At 38.4% G+C, this 21,724-nt stretch overlaps 1 protein-coding gene across 5 annotated transcripts in view; it reads left to right on the forward strand.

Moving 5' to 3' along the window:
- The window catches only part of CDKL5 (cyclin dependent kinase like 5), a 202,763-nt gene that overhangs the window by 61,687 nt on the left and 119,352 nt on the right, over positions 1-21,724 (forward strand). For 4 of the 5 annotated variants that reach the window (XM_045383851.3, XM_045383849.3, XM_045383853.3 and 1 more), the window contains one exon: positions 20,265-20,487. In XM_045383851.3, the coding sequence (XP_045239786.1) occupies positions 20,424-20,487 (64 nt within the window). In that variant the 5' untranslated portion in view covers positions 20,265-20,423. Of the gene's footprint in view, positions 1-11,398; positions 11,486-20,264; positions 20,488-21,724 lie in introns of all 5 variants that reach the window. The other variant, XM_045383850.3, reaches the window with a different exon arrangement.

Consider the following 21,724-nt stretch of genomic DNA (forward strand, 5'->3'; position numbering starts at 1 on the left):
CCTGCTGTTCTTTCTTTAACTAAGGCAAATATAATGTTTAAAATAGATTTTTTCAAAAAGAGAGAGCAACACTGTCTGATTGAAGCAGGATAGGAATGTAGGAACTCTGCTTTTGCTTCTGCCTTTCTCAAAAAGCCCCTTGAGCCATATAGGGCAAAGTTTGAAAACCCCCAGCCTAAAGTAGAAACCTAGACTTCTTAGCACGGTATAGAAGCCCTTTTATGATTCTGCCCATGCCTTTTTTCATGTTATTCCTGGACTTTTTGCCTGGATTTCAGATACGCTGCATTACTTGCATTCTCCAAACACTCATTTTTTTTGCCTACATTTTTGCACAAACTTTTCATAGAATGCCTTTACCCATTTTGTCTTATCAGCTAAACTTCTGTTCTTGTCTCAAGTATTAATTCAGGTATTACCTCTTCAATGAAGGTTTCTCTGATTTTCCAAGTCAAAGTTAATCTTTTTTTTCTGCTTTTCTAGTATCTCTTCACATTGGAAAGCAGGGAAGACTTTGTTATGTGTGATTCTGCACTAGTAGCTTGAACTTACAACCTGTTATATGACTTATAATATTTGCATTTAAAATGCCTGAACCAAACTTTTACCAACATTTCTTTTAATTGTCTATTTTTTGCTTTCTCATGAAAGAAAATCTCAGATTTTTTGCCTAAAAAGCGGTCAAACACAATGGCATATAGCCTTAACTTGGTTATGAAATTGGGCAATTAAATCTTTTCATTTTAGGTAAAGTCCTTTATATTCTCTGGTATTGTAGATGGCATTATTAGAGTACTGAAGTTTCCTTTTGTTATCTATTTTAAAGGATTGAATATGTGCTATGATTATCATGTATTGTGACTCACATAAAATGTAGCAAATTTATGACATGATTGGTTCCCTTCAGTCAGGGCACCTTGTCGAAACTCTTTTGAGGGAATTTTTCATTCAGATTTATCTTTAACGCAGCTTCCAAATAAGTGATTGATAAGTATTTTATTTAATGAGTAAATCGTGAATTACCTTGTGGTGAAAGATATTGTCTCCTTATTCACTACTTTATTCTCTCCTTCTCCTTCTCCATATTCCACTTAGCTACATCTTCCTCCTCATTCCTAAAAAAAAAAAAAAATCTCTGAATATCTTAGTGCATAAGAAAAGAAGAAAGACCAGTGGATTTTCTTGTTTCTTCCTTGCTTTAAGAGGTGGAATTGACTGTAGGTAAGAATTGTGGTTAGGCTAAATATTGCATATATGAACAGCAAGCATGCCATAATAGATGCTTAATAAATGTTTGTTAAACTTGAATAGGGTAGATCTTAGGCTCTCAGTGCTTTAAATGATTCCTGAGATTTGAGGATTTCTTCACTTTGCCATTGAATAAACTTAAGGCTTAGAGAGGTAGAAGTGGCTTTGCAGATTTCTGGTGAGTAGGAATTTTTCAATAATTAAAACGATCTGAAATTTGAGTGAGCTGTTTTGTTTTGTTTAGACAGGATTTTCCTCTGTCACCAGAGTGCAGTAGCAATCATAGCTTACTGCAGGCTTGAACTCCTCAGCTCAAGCTATCCTTCTGCCTCAGCCTCCCAAGTAGCTGGGACTACAGGTATGGACCAGCACACACGGCTAATTTTTGAAATTTTTTGTAGAGACAAAGCCTTGCTATGTTGCCCAGGCTTGTCTTGAACTCCAGGCCTTAAACAGTCCTGCCTTGGCCTCCCAAAGTGCTGGATTTAGAGGCATGAGCCACTGTGCCTGGCTGTGAGCTGTTTTTGTAGGTACTAAGTTTCACATCACACCTGGCATGGTGGCTCATGCCTGTAATCCCAGCACTTTGGGAGGCTGAGGCAGGAGGATCACTTGAGGTCAGGAGTTCAAGACCAGCCTGGCCAACATGGTGAAACCCTGTCTCTACTAAAAATACAAAAATTAGCTGGGCGTGGTGTGCCTGTAATCCCAGCTACTTGGGAGACTGAGGCAGGAGAATTGCTTGAACCCGGGAGGTAGAGGTTGCAGTGAGCCTAGATCCCGCTACTGCACTCCAGCCTAGGCGACAGAGTTCCCCCTCTGTCTCAGGTGGAAGAAAAAAAGAAACTAGCTAGACTAGTGTGAAAAAATTATTTGTTCGAGCTCTTGTTTTGATACTAACATGATATAGCTAAGTGGTATTTTTCTGCTAATTGACCTTTTGAAATTCAAATACTACTTAATTCTATTATGGAACAGTAGAGGAAATGGGGATTCTGGCCAGAGAAAACAAAGAAAAAGTACCTCTTGAAGGTACTCGACAGTGAAATGATGAAAACTAAAATGTAGAGATGAATTGCAACAAAACTTTGATATTTAATAATGCATTTGAGGAGAGGCCCTGTTCTGATGATTAGACAGACCATCAAGAACAATGTAGACGTTGCCAACTCATAATGGCAAGCAAAGAGTTCAGGATTTTCAACTGATTTTATTAAATCGAGATTCAAAATTTTTGTCATTTTGCCATCTATTGGGGGTGTCTTAATTAAAGGGATTTTATGTAGTTCAAAATAAATGTTACAATTGTTGTATTATCTTAGTACTATGAAGATGACTATGATAAGAGTGTCTTCTGTATGCTAATTGGATGACTCCTGGCGGAACCTCCTAGATAGCTTCTGATGGGGGCTGGTCAACCAAAAGAAGAAGGCACTATTAGAGGTTTACGACTTTCAGCTTCACCCCAGACTTTCTGGGAGAGGAAAAGGGAAGGAGAATGAGCTCAATCACCAATGGCTAGTGCTTTAATCAGCCATGCCTATGTAATGAAACCTTCTTAAATGATGGTGCCCTGGAGCCTTGTAGGTTGGTGAATACACTGTAAAGCAAAACAAAATTCTAAGCCCCCCAGCCAACTGAATGAAACCCTCCTCTCAGCCAAGGGTGCTCTAACCTGAACCCTAGTTCAGGACATGATAGGAAAGACATGCCTCATTATACCTTTGTCCCTTTGGAATTCAGGCGTGGCTGACCAGCATTAACGTTAAAGCAGACTCTTTGTAGCAGTAAGATACCAACGTGATACATAAAGTGTATCACACTTTGTAGCAGTAAGATACCAACATGATAGCAGGCCCTGAAAGAAATAGCAGTATTTTACCCTGAAATATATTTCTCTATTTTGAAATGGCCTTGGCAAAACTGACTCTTGTGGGGGAAACAATCTATGTTCTATAGATAATCCCCTTCCCTTTCCAGGTGTTTTTCCTGGTCTAGGAAAGAATTAATAGTGTCTGGCATCTTTTTAAGTCTTTTTTTTTTTTTTTTTTTTTGGGAACAAAGTCTCTGCTCTGTCACCCAGGTTGGAATGCAGTGGCATGATCTTGGCTCACACCAACCTCCGCCTCCCAGGTTCAAGCAATTCTCGTGGTATTTTTAAAAGACCTGGGGTGGGGATAGGGGATTCTCCTGCCTCAGCCTCCCGAGTAACTGGGATTACAGGCATGCGCAACCACGCCCGGCAAGTTTTTGTATTTTTAGTAGAGACGGGGTTTCTCCATGTTGGCCACATTGGTCTTGAACTCCTGACCTCAAGTGATCCGCCAGCCTCAGCCTCCCAGAGTGCTGGGATTATAGGCAGGAGCCACTGCACAGACTGCCTTCTTAAGTGTGATAAGAAACATTTGCAATCTATTCCATAGGAAGCCTCTGCATAATAAGAACCTTGGTCTCCCCAACCCCTTATCTTAACCCAAATCATAGAAGGGAGATTCTATTGATTCCAGGTCTTTAAGATAAACTCTTTCAATCAATTGCCAATCAGGAAATCTTTGAATCCATTTATGGCCTGGAAGCACCTCCCTCCCCACCTTTGAGTTATTCTACCTTTCTGGACCAAACCAATGTACATCTTTCATGTATTGGTTGCTGTCTTATGTCTCCTTGAAATGTATAAAACCAAGCTGTAGGGGGCCGGGCGTGGTGGCCTTATACCTGCAATCCCAGCACTTTGGGAGGCTGAGGTGGGAGGATTACTGGAGTCCAGGAATTGGAGACCAGCTGGGCAACATGGTGAGACCTCTTCTCTACGCCCCACACTCCCTCAAAAACCAAGCTGTAGCCTGACCACCTTGGGCACATACATATTCTCAGCATCTCCTGGGGCTGTATCACAGGTCATGGTCTTCATATTTGGCTCAGAATAAATCTCTTAAAATATTTTAGAGTTTGACTCTTTGTCAAAATCATTGGGGTGCTGGGAGGGTGGTGCGCTCTGAGAAGGCATGGAAGGCCTATGCTGGCTCCCCAACCCCTCATACATTGCCCTGTGCATCTCTTCCATTTGGCTGTGCCTGAGTTGTATCCTTTATAAGAAACTGGTAGTAACCATAAGTAATGCATTTCCTTGAGTTCTGTGAGTCATGCTAGCAAATTATCAAACTTGGGGAGAGTGAGTTGTGGGACCCCCCAAATTTGTAGCCAAGTTGGACAGAAGTGTGGATAGTCTGGGAACCTGGGACTTGTGACAGGAATCTGAAGTGAGGGCAGTTTTGTGAGACTGAGTCCTTAAACCTGTGGATTGAATTGAAGGATACTCAGTTGGTGTCAGAGAATCAGAATTGGTGTTGGAAAAGATACCACACATTTGCTGTCCGGGGGGAAAAAGGCCCTCAGGTAGGCGCATGAATCTCCAACTTACAAATGGAAACATACCAAAGCATCAAGAGACGGCTCAGCTCATCATTAAAGCAGTGTGCAGGAGAGCTATAACTCAAAAGTGCTCTTAACCATATCTTTTTTTGAAAAATTGTATCCTCTTTGAGGGAAATAATCTATCTTTTCTTTTTTAAATCGTTATTATTTATTAGCTTCTCAAATCTCTTTGGAATTTAATTGAATGCTTTTATCAATTAATGTCTTGATGAAATTGCTTGTATTTTTGACTATTATTTGCATGGCCAGAGTAATTTTACTTACCCTTCTGAAGTTAGCAGCACAAACAACTGAGGAAGTGCAAGATTTTTGCTTGATTTTTCTTCAGTTTCTTCTATATTTTAAATAGGACACAAATATCTCTAAATAAAAATAACTTCCTCCCAGTATATTTGGAAAACATCCCAGACTTCCTGTCCATGCCTCGCAAAGTTGCTGCTGTCTAGTCATTATTACTGTTTGTTTTTTCCCTTTGACATAAGTGACCCTCACAGGAATAGCTTCATCACCAGCTGTTTGGCCAGTGGTATTCCACTTACTTTGTTTTTCCTGTTTCTCTGAAATATACTGAAAAATAATCACTCCGTGCCTTCCCTTGTTTAGAATGAATTTACTCAATCGCTCTGGAAACTTACCTTGTAAATGGTTTGGAACCATAATGAAAAAAGAGGGTAGGCTTTATATACTTTATATTGGTGCCTTAGGAATTGACATTTATTTATTGAGGATTTTTGTGCTCATTTTCAATTTGAAAGGGTCCTAGTGTTTAGAATTAAATTGTGGGACTTGAAAGCTAAAAAGGAACTTGGAGATCGTCCAACTGAGGAGCCTTATTTTTTAACTGAGGAAACAAAAGTTGTCAAGATCAACCATAAATCTGATAGTTTGGCTTGGTGAAAGAAACCTAGGTTTCAGAAAATCTCTCATGTAGTTTGCAGTTTACAGCCACAAGGACCAGGAGTCTGGAGACTTGATAAGAGGGTCTGTTTTTCAAAATATTAACAAAGTTTAGCCTGGAAGCTGCCTTTGTGAATCTTCCATGTCATTGACAGTGTTTGAAATCTCGTGATATCTTCAGGATCAATAACCTCTACCATGTACTTTTATACTTTTTAATTAGTGGATTTTCAAACTTTTAAAAACAATAACTCCTTTTTTTCAATATAATCTTATATTGAACCACAGTATACAAAAAAGATGTGATATTTAATTAAAATAGTTTTAAGCATAATTTTAATTTGTTGGATGATAAATTAATGATGACATAACTAAAATTTATGAAATGCTGATTAGAGTACATACATATCTCACTTCTGTCTCTAGCTTAAAATATTTCAATGGGTATACTGTAATTCATTTAACTAGGCCCTTGTTGACGTGTATTTAGACTGTTTCCATTCTTGTTTTTGCAAACAATGTTGCAGTGAATAATGTATGTATACACTATGTGGTGTGTGTATTTGTGTTTCTGGGGATAAATTCTGGAAATGTAATTGCTGTGTCATTAGAATATGTTTTTAGTTTTGAAGGATTTTATCAAATTGGTTTCCAATTTGATATATATTCCCACCAGCAGTGTATGAGCAAGCTTAATTCTCTCATGCTCTCATTGACATGGTATGTTATTTTTGGTTTTTGCTATTGTAAAAACTTGTATCTTAGTGTGGTTTCAATCTTCAATTTGTATTATATATAAATTTGAGTAACTTTTTTATGTTTAAGAGCCATTTGTGTTTCTTTTTCTCTGAACTATTTGTTCATATCACATTGCCCATTTTAAAAATTGGGTTTCCTCCTCTCTTAATGAGCAGGAGGAGCCTTCTGTGTATTGAGATTAACTTTGTGATATAAGTTGCAGATTATTTTCCTCAGGTTTTCATTTCTATTTTTCCTGTGGTTTGTACCTTTTCCATTTTTATGGATATCTAAACTCAACCTTAACATGACCAAAATGGAACCTTGGATTTCTATCCTTCCCTTAACCTCCTTCTCTTCTAGTCTTCCTCAGTGAAGAAACAGCACCTCTCATGTCTCTCTACTCATACATAGCCCAAGCCCCAAACCAAGAAGTTATCCTTGCCTCCTCTTTCCCTCCCTCCCTGTCTCTAATCCATCCTCAATGGTATTGACTTCCTCTCCAACATGTCCCAAATCTATTCATTTCTCTTAATATCCACCGATTTAGTCCATCCTTCCTTTATCTTTCACCTGGGTGGCTGCCATGGCTTCCTAGCTGTTCTACCCTCAAACTGACATCTCCCCTTACAGGTACTGAGCCATTCTCTACTCTGTAGCATATGTGATCTTTTCAAACCGCAAATAATCAGATTGTCATACCACTCCCTGAACCCACCCCTCCTATTCTTGTTCAAAACCCTCCTGTAAGTCCTTATGTCCCATGGTAAAGATTATGCTTCTTGAAATAGCCCAACCTGCTGTTTCTCCAGCCTCACCTTGTACTATGTTATTGACCCCCACCCCTCCCCACCTCACCTTTGGGTCTTTTGTGTCACCCTGTTCCCTCCTGACTTGGGGATTTTGCATAAATTATTTTCTCCTGGAGCATCCCCCTTCTTCCATCAGTTTATGTTGAGTTATTCTACAGGCCTCAGCTCACTACTTGCTTTCTCTAAGAGAGCCAACAACTCTTCCTAATAGGTAGGAAACCCCTGTCATAAGCCCTTCCAACACCTTGTATCTCTTTCATAGCACTAATATTTACTGTTTTATACTTACTGTGTGAGTCTTTGATTAAACTCTATGAAATAGGGATCTTGTCTGTTTTCTTTACTGTTATGTCCCGGAATCTATCATAGTACCTGGTACATGGTTAGCTCTCAAAACATTGAATAATTGCTTAATTATAAATCCTTCGGTGTAGAGTTTACGGAATGTACTGTTTTGCCCTTTCTGGAAAATGGGACATTTGCTCTTGGCCAGTCTTTGTTCTCCTCTTCTTTTCCCTGTGACTTTCCCAAGACTACTAAATTTCAGCAATTTCATTTTGGAAGTCTTAAAGCATTTCAAACATGAAATTTATCCAGGTCAATGGTCTTGAATTCATTTAAATCCTGTAGATGTTCTTCAAGTCTTGGACTTCAGTTCCTTCCATTCCTTTTTTATGTGAAGGTTATTTTTCTTGGAGTTGAGGACAATAACTCAGACCACATTTTCTGACCCACATCAATCCAGCAAAATCTAGGTGGTCCCCAACTTCTGTAAGTTTATTTTAAATTCGGTTACTTAGAATTTGTAGTTCAGAAAATATTACCCCAGAGAAACCATGTTAAAATTGATCTTTATATTTTCATGAAGATGTCTTCAAAACCCTTTTAACCAATAGGGTATCTGAAATAGTACAGTTTTAGTATGAACTCTGAGTTTCTCTGATCCTATTTTATTGAGGCAGGGTCTTGCTCATCGCCCAGGCTAGAGTGCAGTGGCGTGATCATGGCTCTCTGCAGCTTTGACTTCCTGTGTTCAAATGATTCTCCCACCTCAGCCTCCTGAGTAGCTGAGAGTAGCTGGGACTCAGGCATGCACCACCATGCTTTGTTAATTTTTTGTAGACACAGGGTTTTGCCACGTTGCCCAGGCTGGTCTGGAACTCCTGGAGTCAAGCGATCGGCCTGCCTCAGCACCCCAAAGTGGTAGGATTACAGGCGTGAGCCAGTGCCCCTGGCTCTGATCCCATTGTAGCTCTGTTTTTCTTTTTCTTTTTTTTTGAGACTAAGTCTTGCTCTGTCGCCCAGGCTGGAGTGCAATGGCACAACCTCGGCTCACTGCAACCTCCGCCTCCTGGATTCAGGTGATTCTCCTGCCCCAGCCTTCCAAGTAGCTGGGATTACAGGCATGTGCCACCATGCCCCGCTAATTTTTTGTATTTCTTTTTTTTTTTTTTTAAGTAAAGACGGGGTTTTTGCCATTTTGGCCAGGCTGGTCTCTCATGCCTGACCTCAGGTGATCCACCTGTCTCGGCCTCCCACAGTGCTGGGATTACAGGCGTTAGCCCCCGAGCCCAGCCTTAGCTCTGTTTTTCAATCTGAATCCATAGACCCTCATATTAGGAAGGGCTGGGAGTTTAATAGGATTGGCAGTGCTGGGAGAAGATACATTGGGTTGGTACTGGATTTCCTACCTTGTGGAAGGATTCCGAAGATCAAGGGTAGGAAGGCACATAACATATTTTGTAGTTTGAAATTTTTATCCTAGTAAATTGTGTATAACTCATGATAATCAAGTATCTATTTTATTTAATAAGGGAAACTGAATTATAAAGGATGGATTGATAAATCAAATTACTCTCCACTATTGGGAGAATAAAGCAAAATGAAGATCCTATTAATTATGGGTCAGATGGTCCCATTTAGAAATAAAACTAAGTAGGAGTGCTTTATCTCCTTGCTTGTATTCAGCATGGAGAAGTCTTTACAAGAGGGTAATTAATTAGGGTGTTTTTCACAAGGCTGTGCCTTCCATAGAAATGGTTTTCTTCTATATGTGGATCTTGAGTTTTAAGATGCTTTCAAACCATTTGAACTCTCTTATTATAACAGAAGTTTAGTCATGCACCAAATGTATTCCTATGCAATTTTCAGTGACAAAATGGTTCTCTCATTTGGATGTGTAAAAACAATGCCAGGAACAAAAACAAAACTCATGATTCAACTGATTTTGTACTCTCTTTGGGAAGAAGAAAAGACCCGTTGAGATGAAGATTATAATTTCAGTAACAAAGAAAACATTCAAGGCCCAGGCAACTCTTAAATTCAATACTAATAATCTATGAAATAAATTATAAGCCTATGTTTCTGTCAGTTCTTTAGGTACCTGCTTGTTTGCTAATACAGAAACATTGCTTAATTTTACATGTATTTCTTAGTGTGAGTCAAATCCACCCTAAAATGCATTTGGTTATTTGTTTACACAGTTAGTGGCTGGTAATAAAAAACTCAAACAATTTCTGAGAGAGTTAGAATCTTCATGTTGGTAGGTACCTTAGAGGGCATCTAGTTTCGTACAGGATTCCTTTCTACCAGGGACAAACTGTTTACAGAGGCCCTTTCCTGCCACTTGCGAGGTTCCTCCTGCAGGCCTTCTCTGTTCCTTGAACTTATCAAACTCTCTAAGACTCTTTGTACTACCTTGAACACTCTTCTCATAGTCCTGGTGGCTTGATTTCTTACGTAGGACAGATTTCTATGAAATACTGCCTTCTCAGACAAGCCTTCCCCAGATCTCCTACCTAAAGGACCTCTCCCCTTCCCAACTGCCATAACTCTATCATAAGACCCTGTTTTATTTCCTTATAATACTTGTCAGTGTCTGAAATTATCCTATTTATTATCTATCTCCTCTAGCTCCATGAGAGCAGGAGCATGGTCCGTGTGTTCACTACTATATCCTGAAGTATCTACAATAGTGGCTGTCCCATTGTAGGCATCTGACAAGTATGACAAAAATGAGAATGATTGAATAACCATTGATGATTGATCATTTTGTTAATGTTAAAACCAAACTCTATAAAATATTTTAAAGAGGGTTTATTCTGAGCTAGTATGAGTGACCATGGTCTGGGGAACGGTCTCAAGAGCCCTGACAAAGTATGCCCTAGGCAATCAGATTGCAGTCTGCTTTTATATGTTTTAGGGAGAGAAGAATTGTAGGTAAAATCATCAGTCAGTACTTGGAGGATGATATGCATTGGTTCAGCCAAGGTAGTGGGGGATCATAGGTGGTTTAAAGGATTTTCTGATTGGCAGTTGGTTGAAAGAGTTAAGCTTTTTCTAAAGACTTGAAGTCAGAAGAAAGAAATGCTAGAGTTAAGATAAGGGTGTTGTGGAGACCAAGGTTCTTGTTATGTAGATAAAGCCTCATAGGTAGCAGCCTTCAGGGAGAATAGATGGTAAATGTCTCTTTTCAGACCTTAAAGGTGTCAGGCTCTCAGTTAATCTCTCCTCGGTTGGGGGTAAGGCCCAGAAAGGAAAGGCCTGGCTGCATTAATGGAGATTTGTTGGCCCTGTGACAGTTATTTTAAAATATGTCAAATAAATACATTTTGGGGTAAAATATTTTGATTGCCTTCAGGGTCTGCTATTTGTTGTGTGATGCTATACCACAGCCAGATTGAAAAGTAAGCCACATTATACTTTATACTAGGTTAATCATCTCTGATGAGGCTTTATGGTTTGTAGGGCATGAATTAACCCCTGCTTTGCCTGACTTTAGGTGTTGTTTATAATTTGGTATCTTATTGCCAGAGTCTGGTTTGCCAGTCTTATGATCGCCATCCAGAAAGAGGGAGTATAACGAGGTATGTCTGACCTCTCTCCCTGGCTGGGAATTCAGCTTTTCAGGTTTCTCTGGGGTGCTCTTGGCCAAGAAAGAGTTTGTTCAGTCAGTTGGGGGGGATTAGGAATTTTTTTTTTTTTTTTTTTTGAGATGAAGTCTTGCTCTGTTTCCCAGGCTGGAGTGCAGTGGCGCGATCTTGGCTTACTGTAAGCTCTGTCTCCTGGGTTCAAGCAATTTTCCTGCCTCAGCCTCTAGAGTAGCTGGGATTGCAGATACACGCCACCATCCCTGGCTAATTTAGGATTTTATTTTTGGTTTACATGTGTCCAATCACTACTGAGCTGAAATTTGTCTCCTTTTTGCTTCTATCACTTGTTCTGTCCCCTGGAATAAATCACTGGCTCTTTTTCCATTTTTTCCAAAGTCTTCAGACATTTGGATGTCAGTCATCTCTCACTGAGGCCAAACTCACCTGGTTTCCTTACCAGTTCCTCATCTGGCATGGTTTTAGGTGAGTGGTCACTATCCAGGTTATCAGTTATTGGGAATTTTTGGTTTTGTTGTGATACGCAGCACTAAACATAATGCGTTATGTTGTGTCTTGAACTTCCGAGAGAGAGGACAGTTAAACTTTCTTGTTTAATGTGATATTGCAATGCTTTGTCTTTGATAAAAATTATTTTTTAATACCATATAAATGACGAAGGAAGTATTTATATATGAAATCATTATCAGAAATATTCTCTTAAAAGTTTGTTTTATAATGGAATATAACAACATAGAAATACAGTAAACAAAAAGTATATACTCTAATGAACAATTATAAGTGAATGTCTATTTAACCATCACTCAAGACATAGAAATAGTGCCCCAGGAAGCCCTCCTGTGTTGTGTTGTATTGTGTCTTGTCGTCTTGTCTTGTCTTTCCCTTTCTCTTTCCCTTTCCCTTCCTTCCTTCTTTCCTTTCTTTCCTTCCTTTCCTTTCTTTCTCTGTCACCCAGTCTGTGCACAGTGCACAGTGCACAATCACGGCTCACCGCAGCTGTGATCACCTAGGCTCAGGGAATCCTCCCACCTCAGCCTCCCAAGTAGCTGGGACTAGAGGCGGTCGCCACCACGCCCAGCTAATTAAACAAACAAAAAGAAGTTTTTGTAGAGACAGGGTCTCATTATGTTGCCCAGGCTGGTCTCAAACTTCTGGGCTCAAGTGATCCTTCTGCCTCAGCTTTCCAAAGTGCCGGGCTGCTACATGTCTTTTCTCAATCTCAGTCCCTCCTTACAGGTAATTAATATCCTGATTTTTTACAATAAACACTTACTTGATCACTTTTTTACACAGTTACCACTTACATATATATACTTAATATACTTTATAGTTCAGCTTAGTCTGTTTTTAAACTGTATATAAAAGGAACAATGCTGTTGTATCAGTTTTCTGTTGCATAACAACTTACACATGCTTAGCCACGTTAAGACACCATATATTAGCTCACAGTTCTGTAAGTTCCCGGCCCGATCTTTTTATTACTTGTGTTTTCTGTTTCATGAATTTTTCTCTTACTCATTTCTTTCTTTACATTTTCATTGGGCTCATTTTGTGGTTCTTTTGTTTAGCCTCTTGAGTTTTATGCTTAGTTCATACATTTCCAGTTTTTAGTATTTTCTGATGTATGCATATAAGATTCTCAATTTCCTGCTTAAGCATTGTTTTCTTTCCATGGATTTGTATTTTTGTTAAGTGTATTATGGTTTCTTCTTTGATTGATTTACGGATTATTTTGGGAATGTATTTATTTCCAAACATAAGAATTATTTTCTAACTATTTCTTTTGTGATTGATCAACTTTAGTTGTGGAAAGATACCATCCTTTTACTTCAATCCTTGTAATTTATTTTATTTATTTATTTATTTTTGAGATGGAGTTTTGCTCTGTTGCTCAGGCTGGAGTGCAGTGGTGACATGTGGCTCACTGCAACCTCTCCCTACCGGGATCAAGTGATTCTTGTGCCTCACCCTCCCGAGTAGCTGGGACTACAGGCACGTGGTCATCACACCCGTCTAAGTGTTGTATTTTTAGTAGAAACAGGGTTTCACTATGTTAACCAGGCTTGTCTCGAACTCCTGGCCTAAAGTAATCTGCCTGCCTCAGCCTCCCAAAATACTGGGATTACGGGCGTGAGCCACCATGCCTGGCCCTCGTAATTTATTTTGAATTGCTTTATGGCCTAGCATATGATCAGTTTTTGTGAATGTTGTATGTGTGCTTGGAGAGGAAAAAAAGATATTTTGCAGTTCTTTGCTATAGTTTATATGTTCGTTTGGTCAAGTTTTAAAACCATGTTCAGTGTCTTCTATATCCTAATATTTTTCTCTTTCATTTAGTTCTCTGTTATGCTCTCTATCTAGCATTCCAATTTATTTTTATAGTTTGATCTTTCACCTTTTGGACCTTTCAGTTCTGTCACAATGTTCAATCTTTGGTTTTTATTGCATCAACCCTACCGTTGTTTTGTAGGCTATTGCTGATCATTTATAGGCTATCCCTGACCCAAAGTCCTTTGGGGGTCACTTTCTTTTTCAGTTGTTTCTATTGGTTCTTGTTCGTGGTATCTTACCTTGTGTATTTGGCCATCTTTGATTATGTACTGCACTTTGTAAATGAGAAATTATCTGTAGCAGTATTGTGAGGCCTGATTGATGCCATCTTCCCTCAGAGCGTTGCTTAGATCACCCAGATGACATCAACCTACAGTTCAAGTTTGTCCAAGGGCTGATTTATTTCTGTTTTTTCTTATCCTGGGAGTATATCCTGGGGTTTTGGCTTCGAGTGGTGATTTATCAAACTTTCTCCTTATTTATAAAAATTTTATTTTAAATGATTATGGATACATAATAGTTGTATATATTTATGGGACACATGTTATATTTTGATACAAGCATACAACGTGTAATGATCAAGGTAATTGGGGTATCCATCATTTCAAGCATTTATCATTTCTTTGTGTTAGGAACCTCCCAATTCCACTCTTTTAGTTTAAATATTTTGAAATATACAATAAGTTATTGCTAACAAACTTTCTCATTTTGAGACACCCTTGACTTTGTGTTCCTAATCTGTAACGATTTCAAGAGCAAGCCTGTTTTTCTCTCACTTTCTGGTTCTTCAAATACCAGAAAAGCTAAAATAGTTTTGGGTGGTTTGGATTCTATCTCTGGATTCTATTCTTTTGCTTTAATTTTAGCCAGGTAATTCTTCACAAAAGTGTTTGGAGCTTTTAAGATGTTTCTAAAAAGTATTCCCTCTAGCATTTGTATTTGTCTGTAAAGGGACATTTCATCCGAGATACGTATTTTGCCATCACCAGAGCTAAAGTGTTTTAGTTTTTATGCCTTAAAAAAAAAAAAAAAAAAAAAAAAAAATCAGCTATATTCATATAAAATATATAAAATTGCAGCTAAATCCAATATGGCATAATTTTTTTCCTCAGTATGAATACTGGTATTTAAAAGACCATTCTTGACATCCAAGATATGTATCTACTCACATAATTTTTTTTTTTTTTTTTTTTTTTTTTTTGAGATCGAGTCTTGTTCTGTCGCCCAGGCTAGAGTGCAGTGACGTGATCTTGGCTCACTGCAACCATCACCTCCCAAGCTCAAGCAATTCTCGTGCCTTAGCCTCCTGTGGAGCTGAGACTACAGGCACCCACCACCACACCCGGCTACTTTTTTGGTGTTTTTTCTAGAGATAGGGTTTCACCATGTTGGCCAGGTTGGTCTCCAACTCCTGAACTCAAGCAGTCTGCCTGCCTCAGCCTCCCAAAGTGCTAGGATTACAGGCGTGAGCCACTGTGCCCAGCCCTACTCACATTCTGATTCCCAGTTTTTTTTGTTTTTTGAGGTGGAGTTTTCACTCTTGTCACCCAGGCTGGAGTACAATGGCAAGATCTCAGCTCACTGCAACTTCCACCTCCCGGGTTCAAGTGATTTTCCTGTCTCAGTCTCCCAAGTAGCTGACATTACAGGCACCTGCCACCGCACCTGGCTAAGTTTTGTGTTTTTAGTAGAGACGGGGTTTCACCATGTTGGCCAGGCTGGTCTCGAACTCCTGACCTCGGGTTATTCACCCGCCTCAGCCTCCCAAAGTGCTGGGATTACAGGCGTGAGCCACTGCGCCTGGCCTGATTCCCAGTTTTTATTACTCAGTTTTGACTGCCACAAAGAATAGTGAGACCAAATGTTCTTTTTTTTTTTTTTTTTTTTAAATTTTAAATTTTTATTTTTTTTGAGACAGAGTCTTGCTGTGTCGCTCAGGCTGGGGTGCAGTGGTAAGATCTCGGCTTACTGCAACCTCCACCTCCCGGGTTCAAGCAGTTCTCTTGTCTCAGCCTCCCAAGTAGCTGGCACTATAGGCGCACACCACCATACCCGGCTAATTTTTGTATTTTTAGTAGAGATCGGGTTTCACCATATTGGTCAGGCTGGTCTCAAACTCCTGACCTCAGGTCGTCTACCCGCCTTGGCCTCCCAAAGTGCTGGGATTACAGGCATGAACCACCACGCCCAGCCACAAATGTTCTTTACAATACTTACATACAGAACTTTTTGGGTCTTCTCAGTGAGAATGATTAATTTTTATCTCAAGTTTCCTTTGAAATGAACCATACCATTATTGGCAGAGAGTAGAATATGTAAATATTTCCTGGGTGTTCTTTCAAACCAGCCATAGAAAATGAAAGAATGGTTCGTTTTCAGAAATGCTCTGAGCATCTTTTACCAGGAATGTGACTGATGTAGATCCTCATATAGCTGGCTCCTTGCCATTGCCATCTCAGCTCAAATGTTACCTTTTTAGAGAAGCCCTCTCTGTCTGAGTAATCATTCTTTTCCCCTCTTTCATAACAAAATTCAAGATAATAGTCTTGTATTTTTTTTCCACCAGCAAAATGTAAAGTTCCACGAGGGTAAGGACCTTGCCTGTCTTGTTTACCACTGTGCTGTGTGTCTTATCCTGAAAACATGGGAGGCAGTCAGTAATTATTTGCTTAATGAATGAATAAATGTTTATTTCTTCTCAAATTGTGACATCTTTTTTTCTAAATGTCAGAGTAATCCTTAAAAAATTTTTGATTCCACTGAACTCAAGTTTTCTAAAATAAGTATAGCAAAAGGAGGTCAGTGTAGCTGGAGTGAAGCTAGTCAAGGGAGAGACTAGTAGGAGATGATATCAGAGGAGGGGATGTCAAGGCCTGTGGCTCATGTGGATTTTGGTTTTCACTCTTAATGATATGGGAGGCCATTAGAGGGTTTTGAATGAGAAGTGACATGGTCTGACTTATCTTCTTCAAGAGTTACTCTGACTTCTTTAAGGTCTGTAGGAATCTGTAGGGATACTGAAGTATGGTCTATTCTGGGCTCTCACATCTGTTCTATTGGCTAAGTTAGTCTGTGCCAGAACCATCCTTTCTTAATTTCCCTCACTCTATTATAATCCTCAACATATTCAGTAGGGCATCCTGCCAGATCCTACCCTCAAAGCCTAGTGCTCTTGTAACTTTTCTTATCTTTCTTACTCTTTTCTTTTTCTTATTCTTTGCTGCTCATACTTGTAGTAGGAGGGTGTTGCTTCTACTTGGAACTCTGCCCTTGCATATATATTTTAAAATCAGCTTGTCTTAATTCTTTAGAAAACCTTGTTGGGATTGTGATTGGAATTGCATTGACTGTATAGATCAATATGGAAAGAATTGATACCTTTATAGTTTTGAATCTTCCTAGCTGTAAAATTTGGATAACTTGTTTAGGTGTTTTTTAATGTCTTTGAGTAAAGTTACATATATATTTGAAAAGTGGTTGTGAATATCTTTTGTTAAATCTTATGTGCTTTTTAAAATTATTGTAAATGTGGTTTTTGTTTTTGTTTTTGTTTGAGACAAGGTCTGGCTCTGTTGTGCAGGCTAGAGTGCAATGGCACAATCTTGGCTCACTGCAGCCTCCGCTTCCTAAGCTCAAACCATCCTCCCATCTCAGCCTCTGGAGTAGCTGGGACTAGAGGCATGCTCTGCCACACGCAGCTAATTTTTGTATATTTTGTTGAGGCTGGATTTCGCCATGTTGCCCAGTCTGGTCTCGAACTCGTGAGCTCAAGCAATCTGTTTGCCTCGGCCTCCCAAAGTGCTGGGATTACAGGCGTGAGCCACTGTGCCCCACCCATAAATGTGATATTTAAAAATTGCTTTTTCTATTTCTTACAAATGATCTTTACAAATGCAACTGATATTTGTGTATTAAGCTTATGTTCAGCTACTTTGCCAAACACTAATAATTCCAATAATTTATGAATTCTTTTGAATTTTCTGTCTGTTTTCGTTTCTCTCTTTTCAATCATACATTTTATTCATTTATTGTTTCTTATTTTACTAAACCAGCTATAACCCGTGAGGATGTTTTTGTTTTTGTTTTTGAGACAGGGTCTTGCGGTGTCACCCAGGGTGGAGTGCAGTGGTGTGATCATGGCTCACCGCAGCTTCGCCCTCCTGGGCTCAAGCAGTCCTCCCTCCTCACCCTCTGAGAGTAGCTGGGACTACAGGCGTGCACCACCACACCCGGCTAATTTTTGTTGTTTTTCTAGAGACAGGGTTTCACCACATTTTCTAGGCTGGTCTTGAATTCCTGAGTGTGAGTGATCCGTCCACCTCAGCCTCCCAAAGTGCTGGGATTATGGACATGAGCCACTGTGCCTGGCTAGGATGTTTAATACTAATGTTAATAAGTATTAATAGTAGAACTCCCTGTCATGTTTTTGTTTGTTTGTTAGAGACAGAGTCTCACACTGTTGCCCAGGCTGGTGTCTGGTGGTGCAATCAAGGCTCACTGCAGCCTCGACCTCCTGGGCTCAAGTGATCCTCCCATCTCAGCCTCCCACAACCATGCCCGCCAGTCTAGTTTTTTTTTGTTTTTGTTTGTTTGTTTTTTGTTTTTGTAGAGGCTGGGTCTCCCTGTGTTGCTCAGGCTGGGCTCAAGCGATCCTTCTGCCTTGGCTTCCTGAAGTGCTGGGATTATATGCGTGAACCACTGTGCCTGGCACATGTTCTTAAGTTTTAAAGGGACTGTGTCTACTATTTCACATTTAAGAATGATGTTTGTTGTAGATTTTTGTCAGATGCCCTTATCAGGATATGCACATTTTAAAATCACCTAATAATGTATATATTGCTTTTTAGAAAACTTGCACCAATTTACATTTCTACCATCAGTATATGAAAGGGCACTTCTTGACAATGCTTATCCACATCGTGTGGGGTATTCTTGTTAAAAGTTTCAGATTTTATAGGCAGTAAGGAACTTCTTGTTTAGATTTATTTCTTGCTTTTAAAACAATATTTTGTCTTGGTACCACTGTTATTCTTCTTAGAGATAGGATAAGCTTTTTGAAACAAAGCTTATTTTGAAAATATTTCAGATTTAGAGAAAAATTGCAAAAATAGTGCAAAGAATTTCCTACTTTCTATACCCTTGACCTAGATTTTCCAAGTGTTAACATTTTATCATATTTGCTTTATCATTCTTTCTGTCTTTTTTTCTCTTTCCCCATACACACTTGTAATTTTTCTCAATGGTTTAAGTTGTAAACATGATGCCCCTTTAAAAACTTTAGTGCTGTTTCTTAAAAACAAGAGCACTGTTTTATGTAACCAAAGTACTAATATGAAAATTAGAAAACCACTGACAACAGTACTATAATCTGTGAACATTTGAATTGTATCAATTGTTCTTTATAGCAAAAAAAGAACAAAAGCTTTTTCTTGTTCAGGATGTAATCCAGGATCATGCATTGTATTTCATTGTCATATCTCTTAATCTTCTTTAATCTGGAATAGTTGCTTCTTGTTACTCAGTTGTTTCTTGTCTTTTGTGACCTTGACATTTTAAAAGAATACAGGCCAGTTATTTAGTAAAATGTCCCTCAGTTTGGGCTTCTCTCTTGCTTCTTGTGGTTAGATTCACGTTTTGCATTTCTGGCACGAATGCCACAGAGGTGGTGATGTGATGCATCCTATCAGGGGACATATAATGTTGGTTTGTCCCCTTATTGATGATGTTAACTTGATCACTTAATTAAGGTGGTATCTGGCAGGATTCTTCAGTATAAAATTACTATTTTTCTTCTTGTAATTAATACGTATCTTGTGGGGAGATACTTTGAGATTAGATAATATCCTGTTTTCCATCAAATTTTCAACTGCTAGTTTTAGCATATATTGATCATACTTGCTTGAAATAATTATTACCAGAGTGATTGCCAAATGGTGATTTTCTAATTTTATCACTACATTTATTATAAGGAATTATACTTCGCAAAAGAGCTTTCTCTTCTCCCTTATTTATTTATTTATGTCAGTAAGGACTTTTATATGGGTTATAATCTGTTACTGTGCTTATTTACTTTGTTGCTCAAATATTCCCGATTAGGCCAGTGGGAGTCACATCAGTCTGACTCCTGTGTCCTTTTGAGGTACCCCTATCATTCTTTGAGCATTTCCTTACTTTCTGGCACCACAAAAATATACCCTAGGCTCCTATGGTACTTCTCCTACCCCACCCTTGGAATCAGCCTTTTCTTCAAGGAACTCTAGTTCCTTTTATTAGAGCCCCAGCTGTGTTCATAGCTATAGGGGTATCATTGCTTCTAGGCCTTCTCAGCAGACAGAGCTAGGAAATATATGTATGTGAGTGCACATTTACACAAACACCTTTATATCTGTCTGTACCCCTGTATATTAAAAACTGAGCTTATATTGTTAACACCAACTCCAAGCCTTCTCCCTTTTTATATTTGTTACTCCCTTTTATGAGAATTAAGAAACCAAGGTCAGTATATTCACCTATTTGCTCTATCTTAGAACACACACAAACAAGTTTCATGTCACTGTATAAAAGCAGGTATCTAAGTAGAGTATAGTATTTGTTTGTAATTCTTTTTGTTTTTAGCTTTAGGAGAGTAGATAGTGAAAATGCTGTTTTCAAAAGTTACCTATGGTTAATTCATTTGTCCTTGTCCCCTAAAGTGTGGTTATATTATTCATTTCAAATACAGAGAGGTTCATTTGTTTGTTTGTATTCGTTCCATTTTGGGTTCTTCCCTCCTATTACTGTTGGTTTCTTCTTCATTTTAAGTGTATGAAACATTAAAATGGATTGAAAAATAACTATACAAAAAGGTAAGATTGGTTATTAGAGTACTGCAAATATAAAATTTACAGCTTTTCATTGTGTTTGTTTTTTTCAGGGAATTGTTTAATACTTCATGATTGCAACAAGTATGTGAAAGTTCCCACCAGCCAGTGAGAATTTCTTCCTTCAGAAGGTTTTTGGTCTTACCGCGCAGCTTTCTGAGTTCTTTTGGTGCCATGTTTTGTGGCTTGCATCAAAAGAGGAGTTTGTCTTCATGAAGATTCCTAACATTGGTAATGTGATGAATAAATTTGAGATCCTTGGGGTTGTAGGTGAAGGTAAGTTGGAATTTTTGCATTCCTTGAGTTTTGAGCAATGAACAGTTAGTTATTCCTACCACCAAAAAGTTACTAATCGGATCCTGTTAATTTAACCTGTATCAATTCACGTGTGTCTAAGAGTAAAATATTAAAAATAAAATTACTCTTAAACAATTTGGGTCTATCCAATAAAAAATTAATAACATTTTAAAACCTTTTAAAGTTTAATAAATCAAATATTTTTTTTCCCTTTTATTTTAAAAAGAGCCCCAGTGTTACAACAATCTTGACTGCCTTCATTCTTTTTAGCAATCATGAATTCCTTAGTCTGCATTTTTTTCTTGGTTACATTTTATTTTTATATCAGCTAGGCTTATTTTGAATAACTTAAATTTCATTCATTCGTTCATTCATTCGAGACAGAGTCTCAACTGTTACCCAGGCTGGAGTGCAGTGGCACGATCTCGGCTCACTGTAGCCTCTGCCTCCTGGGTTCAAGCGATTCTTCTGCCTCAGCCTCCTGAGATTACAGGCGTGAGCCACTGTGCCCAGCTGAGTTTTGTATTTTCACTATAGACTGGGTTTCACCATGTTGGTGAAATTGTACTTAATACCTGGTAAATAAACAAATAACTTCTGTTTCTTTGAAAATGAGAGATTATGTTTTGTAAATTCTGAGGCACACAATTTTATCTCTGAAATCAGGGGGGATCTTATAATCAGTATGATGTCACAGTTTAATTGGCAGCTCTTCCTTTCCTAATAGTACATAAAATAATGCTCATGACCAATGATACGCCATTGATTTGATGAAATATGATGTCATTTTGTATAAACCGACTCCTAAAAAAAAAATCGTTTCTTCTGATTTTTCTTGCTTAGTTTTTGCTCTAGACTTAAAGATAACTTTGGAAATTTTGATAAATGATTCCGTTAACAGAGGATAAGTGATTGTAATTATGGTTTCTTAGCATTTGTATCTTTAAAGCATATGTTACAAAAATTTCATATTTCAGAATTTTCAAATAAACTTTGAATTCCTAAAGGACTGTAAAAAAGTTTACCTATGTGAACAGCAAAGCTGTTTTTAAGTTTTTAAGTTGGCAAATCCTTTTCAAATACATAGAAACAATTAAAATAAAGAGTTTAATCATTGGATGCTTGTTTCAAGGTCTGAAGTTCAAACCATACAAAACAAATAGATCTTTGTTCCTTCACTAGTCAACTCCTCTTCCATTTCTTCACCGATGTTATG

Source organism: Macaca fascicularis, chromosome X, assembly GCF_037993035.2.
Source record: "Macaca fascicularis isolate 582-1 chromosome X, T2T-MFA8v1.1".
Lineage (NCBI taxonomy): Eukaryota > Metazoa > Chordata > Mammalia > Primates > Cercopithecidae > Macaca > Macaca fascicularis.